This window comes from Nematostella vectensis, chromosome 7, assembly GCF_932526225.1.
Source record: "Nematostella vectensis chromosome 7, jaNemVect1.1, whole genome shotgun sequence".
Classification (NCBI taxonomy): domain Eukaryota; kingdom Metazoa; phylum Cnidaria; class Anthozoa; order Actiniaria; family Edwardsiidae; genus Nematostella; species Nematostella vectensis.
Window position 1 is genome coordinate 11,792,280 of NC_064040.1, and position 11,546 is coordinate 11,803,825.

Below are 11,546 nucleotides of genomic sequence, written 5' to 3' on the forward strand. Positions count from 1 at the left end.
CAATGCACAGCACCAGTGCAACAGGGGAAAAAAACAGATTTTTATTCACGTCACTTTTTTTGGTCCTTTTCCACCGAACACCCGAATGCTTGGCGAACTATTTATCACTCGAGCTATCCATCTTCGGGTACCAAGGGCATCGAGGTCAGCTCGGCCATAGTTAACAAAGATGGGGTTGTTGTGTTTTTGTTCTTAGGTTACCGCAACTTTTGAAGGGAAGGTAGAGAACATTAACAACAGAGAAGCCCAGAGTCTACCCAGAGCCCACTTATTTTTGTGCCAGAAAGGTACGTGGGCTCGACAGTGCTGAACAACGTATGCGCATGCGCGTGTTCTGGCTGTTGACTCGTTCACGAAAGGATGACTTCAGTCGTTGTTTTGACTAACTGTACAGCATTAAAACCATACTGTACAAAAGATGACAGATTTGTTTGATAATGAGGGAGTCATAAAGAAAATTTTAGCCTTAGGTTTGGTCTAGTTTTCTTAACATTCACCAAAATGTGACAGTTCGCCGGTAAAACGCCGCCATTTCAAAACAAAAAGGCTGGTTTAACCGCGCGGTACTGGAACTAGTCTTGCGTTTTTCAGCACTGGCCGTGGGCTCTGGAAACGAGATTGGACGCATAGTCAGGGCCGCGCACTCAATTCAAGGGACGCCTTGCAGGATTCCAACCGTGACTGATGTGATAAACAATTTTCGGAGTTCAACAGAACATGATATCTTGTGGGAAAACTTTGATGCAACTCCATGATTAATCCCCGAATTCAATATCAATAATTCAATAATCGCTATTCCAGCTAAATATGACGTAAATATCTTAGTGAACTCAATGACTTTTCAAAAGTTATTATGGTTTTTTTTAGGCTAAGAATTTTGTCATCTGTAATCGAGTGCTTTGATGTTCGGCTCAGCGGGTTTTTTCTACTGTTAAGCTGGATCTGCAATGTGGCCAGTCTAATACTTATCACGATATCACTTTATCGCTGTGCAGGGCAGTGTATTTTATTCGGGGAGATATTTGAAGTGCGAAGGCATATGGATGGTGGATCAAGAATGTGGTGTTTCGTCTCCGCACTTCTATGTGTTGTGAGTTTTCTGGCGGATACTCTAGCAATCAAACTTCGTCTACAAGAAAGAAAATGGTAAGGTCTAGAAGTCTGGATAGTCATGTTATAATGCACTGAACATTTTGTTAGTATTTGAAACATTCAATATTTTTTTAATACCTAAAGATACGGTAAACATCGAATGTCGCTAGGACCACGGGCAAACCTGACGAAATGTTCGTGTATCGAATATTATGTTTAATTTGTTTACCCAATATATCTGTAATAAAGCCAGTTTCTTGAAGATGTTGTCATACATTGATGTGGTTCCGTTTTAGACGTGATTCATAACAGTTTAGGCGATTTTCCTCCCTCATCTCTGTTCACCTCCTCCCCACTAGTAATAAACAGGGTAGGGGTAGGAAGGTTCACAGGTTGGCAATCACAACTTCGACTCTTCGAGGCAACTTTTTCGGCAGAAAACGGACAGCTTTTCCCTTCAGAATCCTATAGGCCATAGAAGAATAATTTCTAAACACATCTTTCAAAAAAAAAAAATCCAAAAGGCAGTTTGCATTTCTGACGTTTTGAAGTTGGGCCTATATTTTACGGGCATCTCAGGGCATTATAGTAATAAAAGACTTAACTCTTATTTATGTGACCAAATGGTGAAAACTCTTGTGTTGAATTTGAGCATGTTCAAAGTGAATGTTAATCAGTGAGAGTGCACAGTCGTGAGAGATGGAACTCTCATCACGTTCGATTGAGGCGTCAATGTTTTACTGTTTAGTATTTTTAATTTCTTGGAAGAAATACACTGTAAGTAAAATTCATTGTTTAATTTAATAGGATGCGAAGCATGTTTTTCACTGGGATGTGTGCTGGTTGTCTTGCTGCAACTATTGTTTCTATTGGCTTCAAGTCTTGGTGTGGGTCTTTCACCATAAACAGGTAAGAAAGTTATTTTCCTCAAAGCAGCTTGGGGTAAACTCAGGACCAGACCAGCAAATGACTAGTAGAATAGGGACGTAGCTGTTCCTCCTCCCAGTTTTATTTATGTATCTGTGCCAAACACCCCCCCCCCCCTTCCCCCCTGGCCTGCTATGGCCCTGGGACTATGGCTATGGCAGATAGCAGGCTTATCCACTTTTCCCCCAAGTCCAAGCCGAATAAAAAGCAGGCAAATTCAAGCTTAAAGAGGCACTAGCAAGGTTGTTCTAAGAAAGTTAGAAAGAAAAGAAAACAATGTACAATATTCTTGATTACAGTACTTCGCACAAGCGTATAATATATTTATTATATTTGAATAAGTTTTTGATGCTACAGTATTAGCCCAAATGTGATAAATAGAAGTGAATAAACTCTCTGAAAAAGGGATTAGGGATCTATTTAGTTGGTTTATTTCTGCAGTTTCATAATAAATTATTCCCCCCCCCCCTTGATCACCCCCATGATAAATAATGACACTTCCCTTAATTTTGCAATCTCATCGAGATAGTTATCTGTTTTTATCGCAACATCGGGAGTCATTGATTCACACAGGATTACAATTATGTGTTTCCTTGTCATTCCGTTTTTGGTTCGTGACACTTTGTTTATTTGTGAAATGATTTGTGAATATCATTTCCCGATGAAGTGCTAATAAAAGCCTCTGCTGTACTAATGAAAGTACTAAAAAAAGCCTCTGCTGTATTTCTTTACCAAAAATACTTGGTTTCATGAGGCGTTCAACTCTGGTGCAGTGTCGATTTTGTATGGGCCGGGTGTTGTTTTTAGGGCTGGGATAGAAACATTGGCTTCGTTGTACCACTTCACAATTATGTCAACATACGGTCGGCTCACATGTAGCAGTCTTGCTATTTCTCGCTTACTATATTTCCCCTCCTGGTGGAGCCCTAGCATTCTTTCTCTGTACAAAATAAGGAGTAGCCTCAATTCGCATAAAACCTACCGAGACGATTTTAGGCGAGATTAGATATTTATTTCAAGAAAGTGAATTTTATTAACAAAAAGTGTGTGATCAAAATAACATGCAAATTAAAGTATTCCTTAGCTTAATTTATATCCATAATGAAGAATAATCCCAACGGAGGTTCCTGAAAACTGGAAAAGGATTAAAAATTTCCGCCAAAGCGAACTGCTTTCTAAACCAGAAGCCTTCAAACTTGTCAAAAACTTGTCATGAACTTCTGTGGTGGCAGTGGTTGGGCGGGCATGACTGTAAACAGTTCAACTCTTTATATTATGCTTTTTTTTGTTTTGCAGTTGCTGGTACAACAATAAACAAGACTGGCATTTTTTCACCCCCAAATTTTCTGACTGTTATGGAGCTTTTTATTGGTTTCTGGCTATCACTGTAAGTTTTTTTAATTTTACTAAACATCTTTGAATTGTAGGGTCTTCTTCGAACTTCCATTTCATAATCATTTCAAAGAGGTTCTCAATTTTACGAACTAAGGAGAATCAACTGAAAATATCGTAGCACAGTTTGTTTTTTCCAAGATACTGATTTCTGTATTAAGAGTTTACCATTGTGTCGTGTAATATTATAGTGTTCCCTTGTCAGATATATTGAACAAGATTTGTAAAATCTTAGAAAGATGATAAGGAAATGTAACATTTGAACAGTACAATGTTGTCAGTGGAGTTTGCCCCTCTTTTTGAGAGATAAACTATAATTATTCTATAGAGAGGAATGTATTTAAGGTCATATTGGCAAGCTAAAGATTTTTTGATGGGGTTAAGTCTACAACTGTTCGCCTGTTTGATTTCTCCATGTGCTATTAGAACAATGTTGTAGCTAAAATCATGTTTGTCCACCATATTATCCATCTTATATATTAAGATTTTTATTTGTGTTTGTTTTAGTTTGACAAGATCAGTAGTGTATATCTGTAGTAAACCATGTGTGTATCTATTTTTTTACAATTCAAGATGTTTTTTTTCTAGATATGCCTCTGGTTCTCGTTGTTACTGAAGAGTCTCGTCCTGTTCTGCTATAAATGGAACAGACATATAGTGATGACTACAAGCAGTTAACAAACAAGGGTAGTGACATGCTTGATGATATACGCCCTTATTCACACTCACAGCAACAATCTCTTTATAAAATCAATATTTGTAATTATTTTTGAAAATCAGTTGTAAAATGACTTGACAATATCGTATTTTTTGCAATCACCTACTTGTGAAGTTATGGCACCAGCGATTCATTTCCTTGGACATAAAAATCTGGAACTTTTTACCTCAAAAGATTGCAGCTGTCATTTGTCATCCTAGGCCCGGTTCCTCGAAAGCAGGTTGTCAATCAATCAATCAATCAATCAACCAATCGTTTTAATAAACCACTTGCAGTCGTAACTGAATTACAGGTTTGTCAGCAACATCAACTAAAAGCAACTTATACAAGCAACACAATATTCATTGGTACTTTACAGTGATAAAATTGTTGAACCTATTAGTTCTGCCCGAGGAGGCGTGGTGCGACTGTGAACCAGCTCTGAGGTTGTACTTTAGGTCAGTCACCACCGGCTCCTTAAGGATCCCGGACAGGAGAACGCGGGCTTGAAAGCTGGTTACAAATTTCTTACAGGCCACCTCTCTTCTAAAACACAATGGTTCTAGACTCGCTCGGAGTAGAGCTTCCTCATAAGTCACCCCAGGAAAGATGGTGCGCAGGGCCTTCCTCTGCACTGACTCCAGCAGCTCGCTGAGATAACCCGGCAGCGCGGCCCATGCTGGAGAGGCGTACTCGAGCAATGGAGCAGTATACTGTGGCCAGGTCTTCGGAGGCGAGACCGCTCTTCTTCAGCACCCGGAGGTCGTAGAGACGCTTCATTGCTTTCTTGAATATGGTTTCGCAATGTAAATTCCATGACAGATCATCAGAGATGGAGACACCCAATAGCTTATTGCTTGAAACTCGCTCTATAACAAAACCGCCAATTAAGAGGGGGCTTAAAACCGTAGACTTATAATGCAAGAAATCGATTACCATTTCTTTACATTTCTTGGGGTTTAGTCGCATGTTTCGTTGTGTTGCGTAGCGACCATGGCCAGAAGCTACAATTGGCAGGTAGCTTGGGGAATTGCGGGGTATGAATTCAAGAACTGTAGCGTCGTCCACGTATTTAAGCCTGGTGCTCCACTCATCAGCAAGGCTATTCACGAGTACCGCGAACAAAAGGGGCGCCAGCCTGGTCCCTTGGGGAATACCACCACGAGGTGATATCTGGGATGACCATTTATCTTCGATCCGCACTCTTTGTTGGCGATCAACTAGAAATGCGCCACACCAGCGTGTGGTACATTCATGCACACCTAATATTTCAAGTTCTTGTAGCAAGGCATGGTGGTCCACGAGATCAAAGCCCTTGCTGAAATCTGAGAAGAAGACTTTTGTGTAACTACTTCCCCTGTCCAAAGACTCAAGAATAGTATGCAGGAAATAAACAAGCGCTTGGGTGGTAGACTTTCCCGCACTGCGAACTGTTTATCATCAAGGCGGTTCTGCACCTGGTTAAATAATGAACTATTGGCGAAACCTTCCAGTACCTTGGACAGTTGGGACGTAAGCGAGATCGGACGCAGATCGGAATCCACAGTCTTAGGGGGATTACACTTGGGAATTGGCGACACAATAGACTCCTTGAGCTCATCTGGAATGTAACCCTGGATAACAGATGCATTGTAGATATCCCGCACTACCGGTGCTAACTCAACTTTAAAAAAAACTATCCCTTACCGACCTTCGTTGGCGCTTATCCACAGATGAATGTGGTTATCGAGACATTTGATTGGATAGCAACCTTATTCATCTCTGGGTTAGCATTAACCTGCTTTCTAGGAGCCCGGCCCTGTAGAATTAGACCGATGTGGATTTAACTACTTTTGTTTGTGATCACAGGCCTCGCCATTTAGAACGTTAAAATTCCATAAATCCTTGAAAAAAATTCTTCCAACTTTTTAAAAATCTATCCCTTACCGACCTTCGTAACACAATACAAGAAAATGGAGGCACACTTTGAGACTAGTTTAACTTTTATTTTAAATTATAATGCTATGCTGGAGATGGATTGCTTTAAATGAGTTTCTCTGACTTCGCCTTAACCTTCACTTCACGCACAAGTTCTTTGTTCACAAGCGCGCATGCGCACTTAAAGCCGTGCCTCGCATTTGGAAGGTGGGCCACAGTCTCCCATCGTCCAACAGCAGGGTCGTAACACTCGACAGTGTCAATCACGACGTTGCCATAGGAACCGCCAAATACATAGATCTTGTCGTCAAAGACAGCAGCGCCTGCGCGGTCCCTCTTGATGCTCATATCTGACGATAGAATAAAACATTTTGTTACTTGCAATCTGAGTGGTATACACCTATTTCAAATAAGGCTGCACCCGTAGAATCTTAGTATCTCAACCAGACACCATCACAACAATCGTCACCGCTATTGTCAAACGTTTCGGCAATGATAAAAAACATCATAGCTACACCAAACTAACATACCCACCAACGCCATATCTATGATAAACAATACCACCACCACCACTACTATAATAACCAGCGCCATCACTACCATCGTTATTAAAACCACCACCTCAACCAAAATCACCACCGTCATTAACATCACCTCAACATATCACTAACATCATCATCTTCACTACCACCATCACACTACCACTACAAACGTAGTCGACACCAACATCATCACGACCACCACCACCATCACCATTCACTAGGAGAAATCCTACACTACCAACTTAACCGCCATCAATTTTTTTTCGTCGCTCTCTCCAGCGTTTGTTTTGATGTTTTGCCACCCAAAAGTCACGTGACCAGCTTAGAGAAAATCCCCTACTAGAAATTGAGTGCTGAATTTACCTGAGAAGTAGGTCCATTTATTTATACTTGGGTTATAGACCTCACACGAGCTCAGCGCGGACCGTTCAGATGACCCGCCCATCACGTAAATATGACCATTCAGTACAACTGCGCATGCTCCGCCCCTTGCCGTGTTAAGGGCAGCCGCTGTCATCCATCTATCGTACTGCGGCTCATACCGTTCCACCGTGCTCAGAACGGTCCCGCAGCGCGAAATACCTCCGATAGCGTAGATCCTGCAGTGAAGTACCGCGGTGCTGCAGAAATGGCGAAGCTGGTGCGGCGCCGCACGTGAACTCCACGTGTTATTCACGTGATCATAGCATTCAACTGCATTGTCTCTGGTAAGCGGATCGCCTCCTATCGTTCCGCCAATGGAATAAAGCTTCCCTTCTACCTCTGCCAGCTCAAATTTCGATCGAGCTGTAACAGAATTTTTTTAGGGTGCTGAAATGTCATTAAAGGATACGTGATATACCTTTGTCGACACATATATCCTAATCTATTGCCGCCTTTCCTTTCCTCGTTGTTGTCTTAGATAATAAGATGCATTCAAACAGTGGCCAACACCAAACCTTCCCCCTTCCTTCCCACTTAGATTTTAGCTGTGTTCCGTGGTCGGATATGAGTTGTATGGCGACTGTCTTCCCATGCCTTCAACTCGACTACGTTTGAATCTGCGCTCTCGAAATTCAGTATCTAGCTACAATAAGAGTGATTAGCTACTCCAATTGTTTTTGTTTTTTTTCCACTTTCCTTTCTTTGTTCGAGAACAAACGAATAGAAGAATATACTTTCAAAACACCAAAGTTCAAAGCAGAGGATAGAGGACATCATCTTTTGATTCATAGTTTCTTACCTTGTATCAAGCTTTCCATCTTTTCCCACTTGTTGTATTTCGGGTCAAACCTCTCCACACTAGCCAGGACACTGCCGCTCTCTCTAGGCGAACTCCCTCCTACGACAAACAGCCAATAACCGACACGTGACATCCCGAAATCGAGGCGATCCTGTTTGATCCGCGCCACTGAATACCATGTATTGGTCAGCGGATTGTAGCAATAACTGCTAGAGCCTGGGTCCGAGTCCTCCGTTATTCCGCCCACAATCATGATGACTTTCATCAGGTGTGTCCGCCATCTTGAATAAAGCAGAAAAGAATGAATATCTTTGCACAAATGGAAGTGTTTAAACACTCCAGTAAAACAAGTAAAAGTTTCTGCGACTATACGAGGACACAGTGGGAAGTGAGAATTTCACCGTCAATCAAAAACAGAACGAAGCCAAACTTCCGAATTTACGCCGATTTTGCTTTCTGTTTCATTGTGGTACAATGTTCAAATAGCGCTTGCAAGACAACTAACTTGATAACTTTCAGACCTAAACTCTACAATGCGCCCAAGGGTGTGGGGAGGGGGGAGTATTTTTGGTAATTTTTGAATAGTACACACTATACCTCAAGAGCATTGTGTAATTCAGGAAACATCCACCCACCCCCACCAGAGCCTTGACCCCTTTGTAATCACTGGCGTATCACCAGTGACCCCCCCCCTGGATCCTTGACACTTATCTAAATTTCATTTTTCCCGGTCGAAAGTCGATTGCAGTGCACACATTTATTTCTCACCTCTTTTTATGATGCAGATGACCGTAAATGCAGATCTTTTTCCTGTCAACCGCTTTGAGCGCCAGCGCATCAGCTAATAGGCCTCGGCAGAACTCCGATGACCTCACCAGTGGCTCCTTGTCGACCGTATTCACTAGGAACCTCCTCGGTATGAACTGCAGCCGAATGTGATTAATCAGGTTCGGGAAATCGTCCCTCCGTCTCTCGTAATCGAACCTTATCCATTTTATTACAGCGTTGTAGACCTCCTCTTCTCGACTTATATTCAAATCATCATCGGCAATGATCTGTTGAAGCTGTCGGGGTGACATCCTGAAGAATGGCTGAGTGTTACTCAGTCTTAAGAAGTGCTCTCCTATGCACTGTCCCGTGGTCTTTAGTAACTTGTCACACGAATACATTTGCGCTAGGACCATTAATTCAATGCTATTCTCGTGGTGAACGTTTTCTACCAGATATTTCTCGCAAGCTAAAGTCAGTAAATCCAGGCCTAGATTATAAGCGGCGTGTAAAAGTGCTCGAACGTTATCTCCGTCTATACACACCTCAGAGGTATAGATGTAGTGAACGACTGTCTCTAGCTCCCTGTCACATATCCCGCTTAAGATGGTTTCTCTGCTGTAGCGAGCTAGCGTCGTCCCGTTGTACAGTTTGTGGAAATATCGGCTGCTAGCAGCGAGAACGGCGCGATGAGCGGGAAATCGGCGACAACCATTGTCAGCCAGTATGATAACATCACAAAGAAACTCGCGTTTTCGCATTTCATTCAACTCTCTAAACACGAACCGGCGAAATCTGTCGTCCGAAACAAGATGGCTTCCGTAGACATGAGAATCTTCTAACTTGTTACAGCTCATTTTTTTAGAATCAAAAGTTGCTCTCAAAACGGCGTTGAGTACTCTTTGCTTGTGAATCGATTAACGCTTTGAAATGTCATACGGGTGTTATTTTCAAGCTCAGACGTATTTGCCAAGGGCTTTATAAACACACAAGAAAAGGTCAAGGCTTCACTGTAGAGCGGTGTCTTGCCTCAATCGATGCTTGACTCTAACATCGATTCCCAACCATATTCCATTCAGGAGATCTTATCTTTAAACATGCTTCCATACAGATGTTTTTTTCTTCCCTTACAGGTGCTCTATTGTGGCGAGCCATACGTGACACGCGCCACAAGCTTGTATGATGTACGTTCGTGAGCCGGATGAATTATTTACCTAGCGTGATGACAAGCAAAACAAAATGTTTGTAGGAACTTTTTGTTTGAGTTGAAGCTGAAGCGATCTTTATAATGAATAAAAAACAATTCTGGATGTATCTTAAAATACTATAAACAAGCTTTTCCTATCTTCTCTTAAACACAATCAAGCAAAACTAAATTTTTCCTATGCAAATTTGTGTACTTTAAAATATGCCCAAGTTTCGGTGACAGATTCACTCATATGTGAGACAAAAAAAACGTCAATGTATTCGTAAGAAGCACTCATTCTTTGGTTCTTTTTTATGTTGGACGGGCGTTTTGCCTTTCATTATTAATTTAATTACTATTGCGGAATCTTTTTTAAGACCGTTCACGCTGTAGGGATTCTGGATGGAAGAGGTTTTCGAATCGTCGGATCCGGCCTAAAATGGCACGCGGTTTTAAGATTTAAAGGAAAAAAAGAGCGGATTGTAGGATTCTTAAAATGTACCAGATCACGGATCTATTGAAAATTTAACTTCGGATTTCGGATTCTGAATCGTGACTGCAGACTTTGCCGATTCTTGACTTAGGGAAAAATCGATTGTTTTCTTTTATTATGCGTTGTGGATTCGGATGAAGAAAACTTTGTGCGGAACCGCGGATTTTCAAAAAAAAATAATAACAACAACAACAACAACAACAACAATAATAACAATAATAATAATAATAATAATAATAATAATAATAATAATAATAATAATAATAATAATAATAATAATAATAATAATAATAATACACGCAAACATTTATTTATGTAATCATTAATTAGATATATACAGGCCCGTACCCAGACCACAACAGAGGAAAATCCACTTCCGGGTAGCAATAAACGAGCTATTTGTAGACAAAACTAGAAAGCATAAGAGAATTAGATAAAAAACATCGTCATAAACAACACAAGGTATTCCTCGGGTAGCTGTCTTGGTCCTATTCTCTTCATCATTTATGAAAGTGGCATTTTTAACATCATCAATCAACACCTCCCCAACGCACATGGGTATGCTGATGGTACTCAGATTTTAATCCGTCACATCCGTCAGGTTAAGAAGATGCCTTGAAGACAATCGAGGTATGCATATCTGAAGTACGCGCTCGGATGATCAGCCATCGCTTTAAGGTAAATGACTCTAAGGCGAAATTCTTGGTAATTGGCTCATGTCAACATCAACAAAGTGTCGGTCAAATCAAACCAGTCGCAGAGGTGAAGAACTTTGGTGCTTGGTTTGATTGGAACATGAGCATGGATTGTACATTTGAGCAATGTTTGTAGCAAGGCATTCCGTGGCTTTTATTCTGTTCGACAAATAAAGAAGTACTTAAAATGAAAAGGCTTGTAAAATTCTCATCCATGCCTTTGTTACGACACACCTAGACTGCTGTAACTGGTTCTTATTCTACCTAAATGCCAAGTTAGTGAATCGTCTCCAACGGATCCTCGATGCTGCTGCGCGTGTTGTGGAACTGGTACCAAATATTTGACCACATCACACCTGTCCTGATTGAGTTACTGGCTACCTGGACATTTACGGTACGCTACAAAATTCTGCTCCAACTTTACCACAGCATTATTAATAACGCTCCCTCCTATCTGAAAACACTCAACTACATTCGTTCGTCCTATAATCGTAGATCAAACATAGCTAATATACAGGTAGTTCCGGAAACTAAATGCAAAACTCTAGGGGAATGGGCGTTCGCTCATTACGGTCCAGAACTGTGAAACCTGTTACAAAGCTTTATCAGAGGGAT

At 41.1% G+C, this 11,546-nt stretch overlaps 2 protein-coding genes across 2 annotated transcripts; one reads left to right on the forward strand and one right to left on the reverse strand.

The window, feature by feature from the left end:
- The first annotated feature begins 196 nt into the window (after window positions 1-196).
- Window positions 197-4,410, forward strand: LOC5504805. Its single transcript, XM_032373123.2, has 5 exons — window positions 197-287; window positions 996-1,146; window positions 1,900-2,001; window positions 3,316-3,406; window positions 4,000-4,410. Exons 2-5 carry the CDS (start codon window positions 1,040-1,042, stop codon window positions 4,087-4,089), a joined length of 390 nt encoding a protein of 129 aa, XP_032229014.2. The 5' UTR covers window positions 197-287; window positions 996-1,039; the 3' UTR covers window positions 4,090-4,410.
- Window positions 4,411-6,076: 1,666 nt separating this feature from the next.
- Window positions 6,077-9,691, reverse strand: LOC5504797 (kelch-like protein 20). Its single transcript, XM_048729934.1, has 4 exons — window positions 8,558-9,691; window positions 7,790-8,070; window positions 6,931-7,353; window positions 6,077-6,375 (listed from the first exon to the last, which is right to left on the reverse strand). Exons 1-4 carry the CDS (start codon window positions 9,412-9,414, stop codon window positions 6,131-6,133), a joined length of 1,806 nt encoding a protein of 601 aa, XP_048585891.1. The 5' UTR covers window positions 9,415-9,691; the 3' UTR covers window positions 6,077-6,130.
- Window positions 9,692-11,546: the final 1,855 nt, after the last annotated feature.

Coding starts and splice junctions, on each gene's coding strand:
- LOC5504805 (XM_032373123.2), top strand. CDS start 1,040: ATGGATGGTGGATCAAGAATGTGGTGTTTCGTCTCCGCACTTCTATGT. Junction 1,147..1,899: donor CGTCTACAAGAAAGAAAATG/GTAAGGTCTAGA, acceptor TTAATTTAATAG/GATGCGAAGCATGTTTTTCA. Junction 3,407..3,999: donor ATTGGTTTCTGGCTATCACT/GTAAGTTTTTTT, acceptor TTTTTTTTCTAG/ATATGCCTCTGGTTCTCGTT.
- LOC5504797 (XM_048729934.1), bottom strand. CDS start 9,414: ATGAGCTGTAACAAGTTAGAAGATTCTCATGTCTACGGAAGCCATCTT. Junction 7,354..7,789: donor GATGGAAAGCTTGATACAAG/GTAAGAAACTAT, acceptor ATTCTGTTACAG/CTCGATCGAAATTTGAGCTG. Junction 6,376..6,930: donor TAAATGGACCTACTTCTCAG/GTAAATTCAGCA, acceptor TTCTATCGTCAG/ATATGAGCATCAAGAGGGAC.